We start from the raw sequence: 18,551 nt of genomic DNA on the forward strand, positions 1-18,551 counted from the left end.
CAAACGTGCCTTTATGATTTTATTGATCAATTCTAAAAATAATATCGAAAAGACAATCAGTGTTTGACGAAAAATAAGACACGAGAGAAGAAGAATATGGGTTGAGACAGCTATAAAGCAGGGCCAGCATGTAGTACAACAAGCAAAGCACACACAGAAATAAGAGCAAAGAAAACCTTCCGGTCCGAGCCAATTCATCAATGTCCATCGAAGCGTCGGATCATCCATCAACCACACCCCACCCTCCGGCTCCACATCGCATCCGCACAGCATCAAACCGGCCAGCCTCGACTCTCTTATTGTGTGTGTGTGTTGTTGTTGGCTTTTCTCCTCATCCCGTTTTCTTTTTCTTTCTCTTTTCTTGGTTTTTCATACATAACATTTATTCCTTCTGCTCTGTCCTATATAATAATCATCCGCGCTGCTTTTTCTTGTCCATTTAGTCGGCCACCATTTTCCTTCTTCCACAAATGCGCAGTTGCATAATCAAAAAAGAATAGAAGATCTCGTCGAGGATCGATACGATGGTTATCATAATTTCTTTTTATTTATTATTAACACGTCTATAACTAAATACGATGTGCACCCCCCCCCTTGCCTTGCCTCTATATATATATAGTATACATGCGTAACAACATAGCGGTGGCGTACTGTGCGAGTCTACTCTGAAGGTGGGATGTTGGTGGGGGGGTTTGGTAGAGGCAAAAATCGGGCACCGTCTCCAGTCGATCCTCAGCTCCTTAGCTCTCCGGTCGGATTCAAAACTCTCTCTCTTTAACTTTCTGCTCCCTGTCTGTCCATTTCTTTTATCTCTTTCAAACACTCGCCGAAAAGAAGAAAACAAATTCTTCTTCTTCTTATTTTTGATCCAAGTGAGTTTCACATCGTCGTCGTCTAGAAAAAGAAAAGGAAGAAAAAGTGGAAATATAACGTTCAGCAGTTTTCTGATTGATCGCCGCTCTTGAACGAGACAAATTTGCATCCATTTCAACAAAGAAGGAGGAGTCGAGAGATCATCTTTTGCTCTTCGTTGTTTGAAAATATTGGCCAAAAGATTTTTATTTTTTTCGCCAGCGCGGGGAAAAAAAAGGCCAATCAAGCGGATGATCATGCCGGTCACGGCGGTGAAACATTCGACGCAAGCCGCTCTCTTCACGCTGGCGGGAGTTTTCCTACCGAACCGTTTCTCCAATTAAATTTCCGATCGGTGAGTTCTTCATTCTCTTTCATCTTTTCACGTGAATATTTGTGTCCCGAAATTTAATGGCATCCATCCTCAAATCCAAAGTGGGGGGGGGATAGAACGCGGATGTGGACCACATGCGTTTGCGTCACGCGTTTATTTCCGTTTGAAACTTGTCGCACTCCGTCGGAACCACATCTTATGTAACGTGACTCACGTGGAATTTTATTTACTTCACGACAAAGGCACAGCTTTTCCCCCAGAGGTCTGTTTAAGGCACACATTTTCTAGATAACGGACGAATAAAAGTAGAAACACCTATGTGGTTCAATCTGTGGGGTATTATTACGCCAGGTGTCAAGTCTGCGGTTCCTATTCAAATTCAACTACTACTAACTCATCTGTCGGACTGCAAGGAAATGATTTGCGATGTTTATCTAACATGTTATTCACTTTCACTGACGACTAATAGCGTCAGCTTCTCCCCCTTTTTTCATGGCTAAAATCGTAAAAGAGTTCAAATTTCCCGCTCCTTTTTCCCAACTTGTTTTCAGAGCGTAAAACACGCCATTAACAAGAGCCCGACACAAGAGATAGTATAAAATAACCGAGAGAGGATAGAGAGAGAAAAACTTTTGTCTGATTCCATTGTGCCTCGGCCGTGTCATAAAAACCTCCCCCTCAAAGTAACAAAAAGAGAAGAAAAAGATCCGCCGCTCCTACATACTACGAGAGTTTTTCACTTTTGGGAATTGACGGACCAATCCGATTGAAAGTCTCTGGCCCTCATCTTTGACGTCTATCAATTCAATCTCCCATCAAAAGTCGCTGGCAATTTTACAATTCGTCAAAGGAAAATAAAATTCAAGCGCTCGCGCCGCCAGCGCTCGTCTCAACCTGTTGTCCAAACATTGTCGTGTCTTGTATCTCTCTGACACGTCACAGTCACTGGATCTGATTCGATCTATCGTACAGTTTAAATTGATCTTTTATTTTTTAAATCGTTTCTTCTCTCTGTCTCCGCCTAGTTCCAAGTTAATCAGGAAGTTCACAATTGACAAGAGTCGAGTGTGAAGGCTGTTTTTCTTTGTGGGGCTCATCAAGTTTTGCCATTGAGAAATTGGGTGGTAGACTATATGGCTGGATATAGAAGAGTCGTCCGCGCAGTTGTTTGTTTTTAATTTCGAAAAAATTCCATCGCCCCTCTACTGAAATGAAGAAAAATTGCGCGTTTCGTTTTTGTTGGCCATTGGCACACAGCCCCCCACCCGCCAGTGTCTTTAATCTTATCAGGCCTGTGGAATAATGTTCTCTATATAGGATATCCAATAACCCAAGTCTCTCTTGTGCTGCTGTTGGCGTCTGTACTATATTGCCCCAAAGTCTTGCACGGATGGGGCCGCAACCACCCGGACGCGGGAGGATGCGGAATTCCCCAAACGGGAATTTGGAAATATTGTGTGTGCAGCCGTTGGCTGGCCTTGTCCAGCACACACACATACACTACGAGCTGATGAAAAACCGGACGATACGTATGTGTGTATACAGTCGCTCTGTTTTGTTTTCGTATCTTCAGCTGCCGGACAACATTAGGAAAGCTAGACAAGAATTATTATTATCAAAACTCAACATGCCCGTCCCCCCCGTCCCCCGGTTTTCCAGCAACGGCCGGACGGACTAAGAGATGCGATGATGAAAGCATCCGGACCGCAGACGTCATTCCATCTAACATAATATAATAGAGAAGAATTAACTAAAGTTGACAACAGTCTCTGATTTTCTAAAAAAAACAAAAGCGGAATGCTCGCCATTTTCCCTCAACCCCAACAATGTGGGCGGTTTCAATGTGTGTGCGGGAGGAGGACCCGACAACATTCTTTGCGGTCATGTTCAACGTCATTGACTACCGATAGAAAAATCCAGTCGACTCAATCGAAAAAAGGGGGGAAAGAAAAACAAGGTTATCGAGTCCGGGAATTCAAGAAATGGCCGTTCGTTTCACGACCGACAGGACACGACCAATGTCCCTCACTGGAAATCAGAAAAATGGGAAAAAACGAAAACAAAACGACGGGACAGCTGCGCAAACTGACATGACAGGTCCCATCCCAAGTCCAGCAACATTTTTCGAAACTCTGTGTGTGTGTTGCTGCCGGACTCACCCCCCACCACCACCCTTCACACCTCTATAAACTCCCAGCGGGATTTCTGCTCCGACGGTTAAGAGTTCAGCGGGAGGAGTTGATTTAAGAAGCTCAAGTCGGCAAACATCTGTTTCCACGTCAACACAGTTCAAGCCGACAGAGAGGTGCTGCTGAGACGGAGAGATGGCTGGAGGAATATCTATACATAGATTATAGACGCCGGTGAGAGCGTGAGCGTGAGTGAGAAACAGTTGGGAGAAGAGATGGATGGATTCATAAATGGATGGAGAACGAGAGACATATTAGATCAAAGTGGTGGAGGGCGACGTTCGAAAATCCTTGCGCGTCTTTTATTTTATTTCATTTTTTGACCAGTCGCTTCCGTAATATTCCGCTCCGTCGCTGTTGATGATGGGCTTTTGTGTGTCGAATCCCGCGGGATTCATCTCTTTCTCCCGCCAGCAACAGCCGAGAGAGCTGGTTGTCTGTTGCCCTACATTTTGTGTCTAAGAGTCTGGACTAGAGGAGTCCCTTTGGGTGTAATATTTATATACACCGCGCGCCATTTGAACGGGATGGACATGTGGCCTATCGGCTTATATTCCAGGCGGCACATACAACATGTACAAGAGCGGAGCTCCTCATAATTTTTCTTTTCTTTTTTTTTTTCGCCAGCACAGTCAACCAAATCGGCACACACACGAAAAACAAGTTTATTTTCCTTCAGTTCCTGTTCCTGTTTTGTTTTTTCTCGCTCCGCCTTGGACAGTTGAGACTGCCGTAGGGTCAACAGACGACCAGGTGCCAAAGATAACACTTACCCGCACTGGGAACACCAACCGGAATATAATAGCCGCCCTGCCCAGTCTGGAACGGCGATATTTCCAGCAAATCCATCCGTCAACTTCTTTTAGCCTCAGTCTCAGCAGAAGATAAAAGTAGAGATGAGTCGGTAGTCTGGTCTGCCGTCTAGTCTCTATTAGACTAATAACCTTACAAGCAAAATAATCAAAACTCGACAAAGGACATTGTGTCCCTTATGTTGTAGGGCTATTTCCATCATTAGGCTAATGATGTTGCCCCCAAAAAGCCCTTTTAGCTTTTCCTTCTTCACATCTTATTTTTTTGTTTGGGGGGTTTGTTTGTTACATTTTTTCCTTCGTCGAGTGCCAAAATCAACAAAAGAACTCGCCTTGGTTACGTAATGCACGTAACGGCACTCGGCATAAACACATAAAAACACACTATCTCTCCCAAGATTAGTTTTCGACTGACTCAATCACGATGATTTGATTGGATCCGAGTTATTAACTACGGCCAATTGATTTTGATTGTCAACATCATAACCCCCCCCCCCCACCCTTCTCTTTTATATTATTAACACTATAGAAAGGAAGGGGGTCGTATAAATATAGTCCACAGGCCGGTAAACTACCGCAAGTGTTTGATTACCGAGAGCGGGAAAAAGCGGGAGCAAGTTGCACTCGAGGGAATATCACGCGCCGCTCCGCCTTATTTATTTATTTATTTTGATTTCAATATTTTTCGGCAGACGAATAATAATCTTTTGGCTATAGCCAAGAAGAAAAAGAAAAAGAAGAAAAAAAGGCCGTGGTGGAAACACGCGAGAAATGTGGTCGCGGGCGGCCGCTGCACGCGTGCAAGCCGATGGCCTTCTTCACGGGAGCGACGACGTGCCCGGAATGAACGAAATCCGCCACCACCACCACCAGTCCAACTCCTTGATGATGAAAAAATAAAACGAGGGGTAGAATATTAAAAAAAGAGAGAGAACAAAAGAATCGAGCTGACTCTAGACTATATCTGTACTAGTGTGCGGGGTGTATAGGATAGATATGTGTGTGTAAGACGTAATAGAATGAAAAGCAATCGTGCGGGACCGAAACGGACTATGCGGCCAAGACGAGGAGAGAAAGGCTAATGAAATGACCACCACCACCACCACCAGTCCCCAATTAGGTCAGCCCTAGAGTTGCGCTCAGTTATTGACGTCATCCGTACAAGTGTAATAGTTGAGATTACGTTCATCGATACAAATGCGGATCAATCATTTTCGTGCATGGCAGGGGGGGGGGGCTAAAAATAACTCCGACTGATATAGACCCCAAATCCAGTGATAGATATAATGACGCGAGCTGCTTCAACTCTCTCCTAATGGTCTGCAGCCTTGAGGGGGGAAATAAGATGAGCCTTTCGGCACATCGATCGACCAATCAGCACCCCGACCTGATTCTTTTATCCGTCAAAAGTTGAGAGACACACCCTCCCAAACGAATCGATATTATATTTCTCTATCGCCTAGACTCATAGAAAAACAAAACACAAGCCCGAAACTTTTGAGGCTAATCAAAGACCAGCTATATCCTCATCCAAGTTTTCGAGAGTCTTTTTATTATTTTGGTGCTGTGCTCCATCGGATGCGGAGCACAGTGGACTGCAGCTGTTTCGTTTCGGTCACTTCCTTCATTGTTATATACGCCCGTCTGATTGACTTCCTACTCACGATACAACATAATGCAATCACTATATCAAATGTCCGTCGACTGCTGCAACCCCCCCACCACCACGTAACATCTGCGCTAACAATACGACAGCAGCGGCCAACAATCAAACACGGACTCTTTTTTCTTCTTTCTCACTTTTCTTTACTTGCAAGACCCCCGAATGGACTTGGCAGAAAGTATAACACGCCAAAAAGGTTCTCTCTTTTTTACTCTTGTGCTTTTTTTCGTCTATCGATAGTTAAGCAAAACCTCTGGGAAAGGGCACTCTATAGATCTTTTGCTATGAGCCGCGATCAAATATTGGCCAGCCTTTCTAGAGTTTCTCTCTCTATTGTATACTTGCACACACAATTTTCTGACGGTATTTTTGATCCTTTTAGATGTTGAGAAGATGATACACTAAGTGGGACCACTCCAGTCTCTCTCCACCGTCATCAATCTCTTTCACGCTCCCTGCAATCTATACACGAGGATCTCGGCCAGTCAGAGGAGGACATCCCTCCCATATCTCCTAGCTGCTGCTGGCCCGACAGCACAAAACTATTTTCCATCTATTCTAAACGCTGTTGATCGGGGGACGAAAAGAAAGAAATGGACAGTGCGCCGCCACTGACGTCATGGACGAACGTGACGGAAAACGGCGGTGGAAACGTCACGTCCGAGATGGGCGACGACGACAGTTGCCTGGAACGGACTTGGTTCAACAGCGACCAGTTGGCCGGCGAACTCAACTTGTGTCCCAGCCCCAGCAATTCCACCGAAGATGATTTCAACACGTTTTATTTCTATCAGGTAAGATCACGCAACAACTTTTGATTCACAGTATATAGCGCAGACTCTCATCATCTCAACTCTTGTTGATTGGCGCCGCCGGCTGATTGAGGCTTACGTAATAATAACAAGCTTAACAGGAAAACCTTTCTGAAGGAGCATCTCAAACGGCCACACAATCCAGGCCGCAGAGAAGCGGCTGCTGCTGCTGGTGGTTGTGTGTATGGGAGAGCTTCACTCATATCCTTGATCCTCAAGGGTTTGATCCTCAAGGGCCCATTGCCGAGGACCGCACTTGATTGGGCTAGGAGCCAGCAGCAGCTCCTTTTTGTGTACACACTATAAACTTGTTGGGCGAAAAAGCGGCTAGGAAACCTCCGATAGCAAATCAGAAATGATTGGATAATCTAAAGGGTTTTTCCGGTGTTATTGCCGGGGCCCGCTCTATTTTTCCGGCGCTACTTAAGAGATCCGACGGATTAGAGGAGGGGGAAACATCTCCTCCTTCTACTATATAGGAGATGCGGTGAGACTGGGCATCAATTCAGCTCCGGTTCGATCCAACTAACCATCTGATGCCCCCCCACCCGATGAAAGTGTACGACCAATGCGGTAGGAGATGTATACGTATCCGGTCTTGGATATCTGCCCATCCGTCTCAATCGAATAAATCCCCCCCTCCCCCCCTCTGGCAGCAGCAGAAGAGGACCCGGCTGTTGTGTAACACAACAGCATCACCTTTTTTGTTTTTCCCTTTTGTTATTTACCTTGTTGCTTTTCTATAGCTGTAGAGAAAGAATGAGAGAAAAAAGGAGGTTGTTTGTTGTTGTTATTCCTATGGCGCCGGGAGGTAGAACAACGTCAACAAGCGGACGAACGTGAACGGGAGATTGGCGGGCGTCAAATCACGGTCGGAAATGAGGCGGAAGAGCGGCACAACTGTCAAGCAGCAGCCAGCCAGCGCTGATGAGTTCATCTTATCCTCCTACACACTCCTACGCGCCCGTCCTACGTTCAAACGACAACAAACTTGTTGACAGTTTACAACACAGTCCCGCGACTTGTTTGTCTTTCTAAACGGACTCGTGTCATCATCTGCAATCGGGAGCCGGAGATTCTATCCAGCACTTGTTATACATCCCCCCCCCCCTTTTACATAATAAAAACAGCCTGAAAATTCCGGGCTGGATCATATTGACGAGGGAAACGGATGGATGGATCTAATCAATTGTGCGGATTTAATAATACAGCCACACTCGAGAGATGAATCAGGAATGAGTATATTGCCTCCGGCTCCTTTATTATTCCCGGTAAAAATTCGAGGGCTCGTGCGGATGAATTCCAATAGTGGAGCGCCAGAGTGGGAGAGGAATTTTTTTGTTTGTGTTGTGCTGCTGCTGGATCGATTTCGGATCGATAGCCTCACCCAGCAATGCTGTCGACATTTGCTGCTGCTCCCACTCTATCTCCTTATCCTCTGCCTTGTACATATAGTTTGCCTCTAACCGCATTCGATCCTTGCCCAGCTTCGATTCTCTCGTGACTTGCTGGCCAGCACTCGCGACATTCGTTCAATCCGACAAGGTCGTGGGACCACCACCACTTGAATCCTTGACTGGGGAAAAAAAATGGGCGACTCCTGTCAGTCCCAACCAAAGTTTTGGGGGTTTTGCTCGACGGACTTGGGGATCGGAGATTATAGACTGGACGAGAGAATGGAAAACAAAATAAAGAGAGAAAAAGTTCGGGTATAGTCCGGCAGCAGCCGGACACAGAGCAATCGAGATGATATCGGACATGGCAGCAGCAGCACCAGCAACAAAATGTTATGTTAACTTTTCTATTTTTATTTTGGGCCGGCCAATTATTTAGACGGAGCAGTTGGCCTTCCTGTGGATTCTACTGATCCTCATCGTCGTCGGCAACATGGCCGTCCTGGTGGCCTTGAGCATGTCCAGCGCGCGCAAGTCACGCATGAACTACTTCATCAAACACCTCGCCATCGCCGGTAAAAAAACAATTTCCCCCAAAAATTAAAATCTCATCCAGCTGTGCAGATTTGTTACAATTCCGGTCCCCATCTAATATAAACAGATTTAAGCGTCGGCGTCATCAGCGTCCTGACGGACATCGTGTGGAAGATCACCGTCGCCTGGCACGCGGGAAACATCGCCTGCAAAGTCATCCGCTTCTCGCAGGTGAGGCTCAGAGTTTCTATAAGATTGAAAAGTAGCGCAACCTCTTGTCCGTCTGTCCCGCCAAGACTTTTTATCGTTTTTTTTTTTACTGGCCGTTGTCTCTCTTCTTTCGTCTACTACGGAATAAGTTTTACTCGTTATGTACCTCAGTCGAACAAAATTGAAGTAGAGGAACGTGTTCGAGTCCAACTTTTGTCGTCGTGACCAAGAAGAAATGAAAAGAAAAAGACGATGTTAATTTGGAAATCCAACGTCCATTCTTATTTGTCTTGTCTGTTTTCTCTTCATCTTTTTGTTTTTATTCGGCGGAGAAAATCAAAATCAAAAGGTTCTCGTCACGTATTCGTCGACGTACGTCCTGGTGGCGCTCAGCATCGACCGCTACGACGCCATCTGCCATCCCATGAATTTCAGCAGAGGATGTAAGTTTGCAATTGCCTTAATGGTTGATCAGAATTTGACTAGAATTTGAAATGAAAAATCAAAAGGGAGGAGAGCCAGGATTTTGGTGTCGGTCGCTTGGATCCTGAGCGCCATCTTCTCGTCGCCCATGCTGGTCCTTTACGAGCAAGGTCTGGTCCAGGGCCAGGTCCAGTGCTGGATCGACTTCACAGCTCCCTGGCAGTGGCAGCTCTACCTGACGCTGGTGGCCGTCTCCTTGCTCGTCTTGCCCGCCCTACTCATCTTCGCCTGTTACATTGTCATCGTCAGAACCATCTGGGTCCAGTCGGCAGCCCTGACGTCATCCATGCCGTCGGCCAATCGAAACAACAACAACACGGCCGGTAATATTTTTATAAAAGAATATCGATCGATTTACTCAAAAGAAAACCCCCCAAAACTGTTTGAGCTGTCGACCGGCAATTAACTGGACAATTGAAATGGCCCTGCCATAAAAGTCCGTCTCGATGTGGTTGCTGCGGTATAATATATCTAAAGTTGTCGAGAGTCACAAACTCACAAATACTCGGCGAAAAGAAGAGCCCAGCCAATGTTGGGTTTTTGTTTTTGAGTTGCCCAGCGCTTTTTTCCCAGTGTATACTGGGTTTGGACATTTCCCCGGCCATAAGTGGATAAAAAGACGTGAAGAGAAAAAGGACCCGGAAGAAGAGCTCCTCTATTGTCTAAGTCCGTCTCTGTTGATGCTATTAAAACCCCTTTTTGCGGAGAGATGTGTTTGTTTGGCGGAGAAAAATCCCTGGGCCCAGCAGCGTCTCTCTCAACTTTCTGTTGGCTGTGAACCGTCAAAGTGCCCATCAACCGGTCGTCTTAGTGGCCCATTCTAATTCGTCTCCCACCAGCCAGCTTCTTCTCTATTTATACTAGACATGTATATAGTAGTTGCATACTTGATAGTAATAGTCTCAGAAGAAGAAAGGAGATGGCTGGAAAAGTGACACTAGAGTGGGGTCGACCCGCCGTCCCATCATAAGAGATCCTCACGGCCTTAAATAATGGAGGACCCTATAATAATGCCAAATGCACTTATAACAAGCGGTTCTAATAAGAAATGGACATTTTTTTAGAATCTCCATTTTCCATCCGAGATGATGTGATGATCTTTGGTCTCATTTCTGTCCCATTTCGTCTATCATGACGTCATCATTTGAACCCCCAAGAATTGTTTTTTTTCTTTTGATTTTTCTAGGTATTAATCGAGCGGGCGGGAGCGCCGGGACGGCCATGCTGGACGAGGATCAGGAGAGCCGGAGGGCAAGTTCCCGCGGCATCATCCCACGCGCCAAAATCAAAACAGTTAAAATGACATTTGTCATCGTCTTTGGTAAGTTCTCGAAAAAAAAACTTTTATCTGCCGCCATTCCTCGTTTGAAAATGATGTAAAGTCGGAAAACAAATGAACAAAAAAAAAAACTAGTTTCGGCGTTTTGTTACTATGAAAAAAAAAGTACAAAGCAATAATCGTCTAGCGTTCGTGATATTTCATCGAATTGTTTTTTGTCCTCATTAATTCCCGACAATTTCAACAATGCGGATGAGCGCTCCGCATTATTTTCTGCTCTCTTCCATTTCATATGCGGAATTTCATTTCCAAACCAGTTGTTCTCCTCAAAAGATTGACGCACGACTATCAAACTGTTATTATTACTCCCGAAAAATAAAACTAAAACTAAAAACTTGGCGAAATAAAATATGACAAAAGGGCTCAAATCGTAAGAAAACAATTGGGATGATGGAAACCATCTTTTGGCTTTAATCATAACGCAGAAAAATAATAAAGAAAAAAAACCCAAAGTCTAGAAAAAGAAATAGAGAAGAAAAGGGGAAAATAGGATTGCTGTATAACCAACCATCGAGGGTTGTTGCTGTGCTGGAGCAAAGCGGCGGAAAAGTTTATGTCACATATAAGATGCCTCCGCCCGTCTTCTCTCTGGATTGTTTTGTATGGTGAACGAATGTTTTTTTTTTTGTCCTCCGTCAAAATTGTTACGATACACATAGAAGATTGTCAAGATATGGGCCATTTCAGCAATCGCAAAGTATAGAAGATAGATACAGCAAGCTCTTCTTCTTCTTCGTCGTCTTTCGGGAGCTATTTCAGCTGTCAGGATCCATAAAAATGCCAACATCTGCTCGTTTGTTTGTTTACGAGGGCCTAAGGGAAACGACTAGGACAACAACCAGAAAAAAGAAAACAGAGAAATTCACATCATTTCCCCCCTCCGTGAGAGAGAGAGAAAAACAAAACAAACAGGATTTCATCAATGTTATGATTTGTTCAAATCCTTTTTTTTTTCTTCCGCTTCCGCTCCGGCACATCATCTCACGCGAAATTTCTTCCCTTGTTCTGTTTTATAGTGTTTATCTTGTGCTGGGCTCCGTACATCGTCTTCGACCTGCTTCAAGTCTACGGGCACATCCCCAAATCCAAGACGATGATCGCCGTGGCGACTTTCATTCAAAGTTTGGCGCCACTCAATTCGGCCGCCAATCCGCTCATCTACTGCCTATTCTCCACGCACCTCTGCCGCAATCTCAGGTAAAACACTTGCGCACTTTTCCGCCCTTCAAACCGTTTAAAATCTTATGGTATTTCCCCACCACCGAAAAGAAAAATGAAAATTCAAATTCAAATAAAAGTTGGGTAGGGAAATGTTGGCACCAGGGGATGATGTAGGGGATGAATAAATGGCCTTTGATCTTGGCTCGTGACAAGCGTCGTGATGACGATGTACTAAATCGGCGCATAAATTATACAAATCGTTCCCGCTCTGCCAACTGCCGGACGAATCGATAAAACGAGACTAAAAGCGGCGGCCGAGGGTGATGCTGCCGGGCATCGATATTGTGGTCTAGAGGAAAAATGTTTTATTCCAACGGATCAAAAGTCTTGAATATTGATTGTCGATTTCGACGAATCTCCCATTTTTAAAAACGAGACCCTGAAGAGTATAGCCGAACGCCCTCCATCCGCATAATGGAATTTGGAATAAGAAGGGGACATCAATATTTCATTTAATTGATTTCAAAAGTGGCACACAGTTTATAAAAAAAAAAAACAGTGTTATGCAACTGCCGGCCGTCTACAAAATATTGCGCAACTTCATTTCGTTTTTTTCTGTCTCCATTTTTCTTTCTCTCTGTCTCTCTCTCTCCTCTCTCTCTCTTCCGCATTTTCTTTTTCACTCCCGCCTCGCCCTGTTGTTGATCCTAGAAAGATCCCGGCACTAGAGTGGCTGGCCGTCAAACTCGAGTTGGCTGTCCATTCAATCGGACTGTGCCCCGAATGGAATTGCTGCGCTCCGGACGGCTCCAACTCGGTGGACCATCCGTCGCTGCAGAACCGGACGACATCTCGAGGTGGCACGACGGCCGGCGCCGGCCGGCCCAACCATCGCAGCAATCACAGCCGCCACACGACGCAGAACCAGTTCCGTAACGGCGGCGGCGGCGGCGGCAATTTCCACCGGCTGGCCAACAACAACAGCAGCTCAACGGCCACCACCAGCAGCAACACGCTGACGACGACCACGTCAAACGCGTCACAAGTCGTCGGCGGAAGTGGATCGCACGTCGTCAAAGACTCGGCGGCGACGGCGGCAAGTAAAAAGCGCAACCCGACCACCACCAGGCGGCTGTCGTCATCGTCGTCCAACACGGAAGTCGTGGCCGTCGTCCCTCGGCCGGTCGTCAACGAGCCGATTCCGGCCGCCCCCAGTCGCAACAGTCAGTGGGTTTAATCAAAACATCCGCCCACCCCCTACACCCCATTGCCTCCCGCTGGCTGAAAATAAGGAAATATAGTGCGCCATTTCTCCTTACAGGGTTCTCTGTCATCCTTTTTGATCATTTCATCTCATAATTCGACCGCGGGACTCACGTTCTGATGCGACTTTTTTTTCGGTTCTATATATGAAATGGAGCGAACAAAGTTGATCCGATTCCGCCCGCTCCCGATCCCCGTGAACGAATGCGGCCGTTGACAACCAAGTCACGATTCAAACTGAAATTACCCCCCCCCCCCGCTCTCTCTTCCAACTAACCGACCGCGCACAATATGATCTAATAATAATATGTACATCATTACATATATTCTGGATACGTACGTCTATGATGGCATCCGGTTTAGTGGAGGGGCGGGGCCATTAACCCAAATTGTCTCAACTCCCCCACAGAAGAAGAAAAAATATTTCGCAGTTATAAATTGTCAATGTTTGTTCACCCCTAAACTATACTCCTATTCTACTGCCCAATGATTGTAATAACAACATGTATAAATTATTATATGCCTCTTATGTTTAATGAACGTCAGCCGCCAGGACCATGAAAAATATCCAATCCCTTTGCTGATGGTTGACATGTAATGACACATCCGCCAAGTTCCTTTTCTTTTCTTTTTCTTTTTACTCCGCATCATTTCACGTGGCTAGTCGTTGCCGCTGACCACCACCACCATCACCGCACCCAAAATAAAAAGCGACAAAAGACCCCCCCAAAACGACACGGTCCATTTTCTCTTTTGTTCTTTTTCCTTTTTCTCTCTGTGGCAGTTCTACAATCTACACACACACACAAATATCTGCCATATGATCTTTTACTGTCGTCTCGCAGAAGAAGAAGGAAAAAAAATTCGTTGGCACACACACAACACACCCAGAGGCATTATTATCCTAAATAACGTAATATCTATTATACTATATTCTATTCTATTCACGGCGTGCGCGCACAAAACTTGACACACACACACACCCAGCACGATCAATCCCTTGTCTATAAAACGGAAAGGGGGAAAAGGGGGCGGAGTTTGTTTGTGTATCTGTCTGTTTGTAAGTCCGTGTGAGCGCGCGCTGTGATTGGTCCACGGGCGACTACCTGCGAAAGGGTCGACTACGCCCGGGGCTACGACTGACCTCGCTCGGCGACTTGAACAAAAGACCGCCTAAAAGCTCAAACAAAGGCGATCGCTCGCGGGCAAGGGATCCACGGGCGAGGGGAATCAGCACGGGCAAGGGAATTTGCATAACGGGCTAATTTACACTAGCCCAACTAAAGACCGGCCCTGGACGGGCATAAAGTTACTAGTCCTATACTATAATACAAGTCGTCACTTGGGCGGGGCTAAAAAAGTTGTGCTCACGCGGTGATTGGCTCCTAGAGTTTCTACCTGTTTTGGGTTCTTTACCCTCAAGGGAAAATCCTCGAGTTGCAAGAGGGGAGGCTGAGTCACTGAAGGGGGGATCTAGCTAGGGTAGAAAATGTGGCGAAAGGAACACGGAAATTCGTTTTTTTTACCTACGATAGCTGTTAAGCGAAAATAACGTTTGTAAAAAAATGAACTTCATATTTAACACTAAGGAAAATGTGTTCACAAAAAAATAAAGACTAAAATCGGCTTACTAACTTATAAATAACGGGACGGCAGTATGTGAATTTCACTCACCATGGTTTGAGCTACGGCAAAGTATATAAAGGGTGGCAGAAACTCTCTTTAGCCACTCTCACAAGGAAAATTTGTGAGATTGAATCAGCATTTAAATTAAATTTCCTTATGGAACTTAGAATTGAAAAGGAGAATAGGCCCGTTTTCAAGGAGAAAAAATCGCATAAATGTTTTAAAAGCGGATCTTCTTTGTCGTGGTCTAATACTATGGCTACTATATCTAATACATCGCGAAAATATTGTTACATAGAAGTAATAATAAAAACCCGAGAATTAACGGATAAGAAAAATAAAAGACAGAAGAAAACGAATTTTAATCGCGGTCAAACACATTGCAATTGACTCATTGCCACTCGGAAAAACGTGAGTGACGGGCAGACAGAATAAAAAGCGAGAAAAGAACGACAGACACCCCCCCCCCCCCAGTTTGAGAATTAACAAATAAGAAAAAAAGACAAAAGAAAAGTATTTGATTCACCGATTCACGGGCAGGTAATAAGTGTGCAACACTATAAAACGTGAGTGACAGCTAGCTATTCAAAAGATATCAGTCTTAAGTTAAACTGGTTGATAACGCATCCGCGACTAAAACAGACCAAGATTTCGGGGAAAAGACGAATAGCTCTAACAGTAATATTAAGCGAGAGGCAGACAGTATATCAGGCGACGAATCGACGGGCAGGCAACGCATATTCGGTAATAAATAGACTACGGACAAGAAATGAACAGGCTAATCAAGATATCACGCAATTCAAATAAATTGCAAATACAAAAATCTTTAAAACTTAAAAAGAAAAAAAGTGATAAAAAAACGAAAATTGTCTAGCAAGAAGAAAATTAACTGGCAACAAAGCGACAATGAGTTTGACAGGCAAGATGTCAACAGGGGGGGGGGATTTAAATCACTCTGAATCAAAATAAAACATCAATCAAATCAATTGCAAATAAAAAAATCTTCGCAAATGAAAATGAATAAATGAAAAAAGTGATCAAAAAACGAAAAAGGTCTAGCAAGAAGAAAATTAACAAGGCATCAATTAGATTGACGGGCCAGATGTCAACAGGGGAGAAAAATTTGCGAAGCAAGTACGGAAATTTTTTAATTTTTCAAATTTACGACAGCTCTGAAGTGAAAACGATATTTGTAAAAATGAACTTTGTGGTTAAGACCATGAGGAATATGTTCATGAAATAATAAAAACGGGAATCGGCCAACTAACTTATAAATAACAAGCAGGCAATGTGTGTATTTCACTCATCTTTGTTTGAGCTAGGCAAAGTATATGAAGGGTGACGGTGTTAGTTCTAACTAACCCCCTCTTCTCTGATTCTGTGACGGAGAAATAGGGCCGCTTTGAATTTTTAGATATAATTAGCTTTTGTTGGGTCATCCCTTTAGCAAAAAGAAAATTACCTGGCAAAAGGAGAACGGCAAGGAGACAATGAGATTGACTGGCAATTTAACTGAAGGGCGGGGGGAATTCAATCATTCTGAATCAAAACGAATAAAATTAAGCAACTCCTAAATTGCAACATCGTCCAATCTGTAAAAAATAACTGCCACTGACTTAGCCGATGCAATCGGTAGCTGAGCGGATGTAGAGAGGATACCGGAGGATACCTCCACCGGGACTCGAGCCCACGGGGAGGCCCTGGCGAGAGGAGTGCTGGAGGTATCCTCGCGGCTAAATAGCGGAGCCCGCGCCCAAAGTTGCAACATTGACCAGTCTGTAAATAAAAACAAATAACTGCCACTAACTTTGGTTAGGTTATGTAAGATTAGGTTAGATTAGGTTAGGTTAGGTTAGGTTAGGTTAGGTTAGGTTAGGTTAGGTTAGGTTAGGTTAGGTTAGGTTAGGTTAGGTTAGGTTAGGTTAGGTTAGGTTAGGTTAGGTTAGGTTAGGTTAGGTTAGGTTAGATTAGGTTAGGTTAGGTTAGGTTAGGTTAGGTTACCAAGTGTAGTAGCTCCCAAACAACCATCACGGCGAAGCCGTGAATTCACATTCGATATCATCACGGCGAAGCCGTGAAATTCACGTTCGGAATCATCACGGCGGAGCCGTGAAATTCAATTTCAGGATCAGCACGGCGAAGCCGTGAAAATCGGCAAAAGATTAGGCTAGGATAAGTTGTAGGTTTATTTTCGAAGTAATTTGGAACGACGGGAAAAGTAAAAGTCCAAATAAATTCACAAAAAGTTACCCTTCCAACTAGCCCTCCTCTTCCCCTATTTCTGATTCATAGAGAATGAGATGAAGCTCAAGTTTTAAAAATATATCAATCACTCTGTATACAAAATACCAAATACTAAAAACACGAATCCACGTGTTTCCGTTCTGTTAGCTTACACCTGGCACAAGTTACTAGTATATTTATATTGTATGGACGTATGTCGACAACACAATCCTACTCCCGTCAACCCCCCCCCCTCCCAAAAAAAAATAATAAATACAAGAAATTTTATTTAAAGATGAATGAATAAAAAAAAATCGATGAAAAATTTTAAAAAAATGTTTCTAAATCTACAAAATATATATATATATATATGAACTATTAAAACCATTCAATGAGGTTGTGGAAAAAAATATACTGTTGTCTCTGTTTCACGGTTATAATTGGTGGTGCTTTGCGTTGGGTCACTTCTCTTGCGTAATAATTATCGCGTCTGGGAGCAATTACGTTTGATACCATCATCACGAGCACAAGGGAAGAAATGGCGAAAACTCGAGGATGTCGACGACAGCCAGCCCATCAATTAGCTCTAATGAATCCATTAGATTCCGCCAACGTATGGACGGCAGCAAACAGTATGGAAGATTGAACGGACGGCCGTTTCATCATCCGCCACGGGGCAAAAATACGATCCGAGTCTGAGAGATGCGATCAAAGCTGATGCACATTTGCAGATTCTCAACGACAGACCGAACGTGAGAATTCGCCGCCCAGCCCAAAAACGAAAAACAAAAACAAAAAGGTTGATGGCGCTTTTGCACATTGTAAGATTTGACAGCTGCTGGCAGTCGGCCAGCCCAAATCCTAACGGGTTTTGATCGTGAGGAACACAAAAGAGCAGAGTCCATTTGCCTGCGCCCCGTTTTTTCTTTTCTCTACACACACTTTAACACTATAGGAGGAGCACTTTGTCTTCATTTACACGACTTGTTGAGTGCCCGGGAGCTCTTCTTCTTCTTCTTGCAAAAGTTGGGCGCGAGGAGTTGAACGGGAAAGTGTAAAGCTCCCGGAAAGTGGTGGTCGTTTTCAGTCAGTCGCTCTCTCCATCTTAAACGGGCATATAGTAGACTCTGTCTGTTTGTCTGTGCTGTGTTTGTATACAGCACAACTGGCATGAGAGCTGAAATCGTTGGCATTTCGGCAAACTTCCTCATCACGATATTGGAAATGATACGAGAGTGGGGAGTGGAAGGAAATAAAAAGCCGAACGAGTGAGACTCTATGGAGGCAGCCCATGACGCCACCCACGCGACTTTTTCAAAGGGGCCTGAACTCGAGCCAAAATGTTTTGTAGCAACTGTATAATGTCATCTGAAATCATCACGGTGGAATGGACTGGGAGCTGCTTCTTCACAAAAGGCTCAATGTAATATCGAAAGGGATTCCAACCATCCAGCCAGTCTGACGACACACATACGAGATCGAAAGTTGCATGTACACGGAGAGAGGAAAAGAAGAAACGATGGAACCAGACCGACAGACTGGAAGAGAACGATGAATAATTGAAACTCGATCCAGACTGAATAACTGCTGTTGCTGGATGAGAATATAAAGAGAAGCTGGGAATTCACTTTGTGCGTTGCTGCGCCCACAGTCGCA

At 44.6% G+C, this 18,551-nt stretch overlaps 1 protein-coding gene across 1 annotated transcript; it reads left to right on the plus strand.

Annotated features, from left to right (window-relative positions):
• The first annotated feature begins 713 nt into the window (after window positions 1-713).
• On the plus strand, window positions 714-13,772 carry LOC124194593 (cardioacceleratory peptide receptor-like). Its single transcript, XM_046588843.1, has 9 exons — window positions 714-1,207; window positions 6,233-6,644; window positions 8,496-8,631; window positions 8,718-8,821; window positions 9,150-9,243; window positions 9,310-9,606; window positions 10,470-10,604; window positions 11,639-11,819; window positions 12,495-13,772. The coding sequence occupies exons 2-9, from the start codon at window positions 6,444-6,446 to the stop codon at window positions 13,018-13,020; spliced, it is 1,674 nt and encodes a 557-aa protein (XP_046444799.1). The 5' UTR covers window positions 714-1,207; window positions 6,233-6,443; the 3' UTR covers window positions 13,021-13,772.
• The last annotated feature ends 4,779 nt before the right edge of the window (window positions 13,773-18,551 follow it).

Source organism: Daphnia pulex, chromosome 5 (assembly GCF_021134715.1).
Source record: "Daphnia pulex isolate KAP4 chromosome 5, ASM2113471v1".
Lineage (NCBI taxonomy): Eukaryota > Metazoa > Arthropoda > Branchiopoda > Diplostraca > Daphniidae > Daphnia > Daphnia pulex.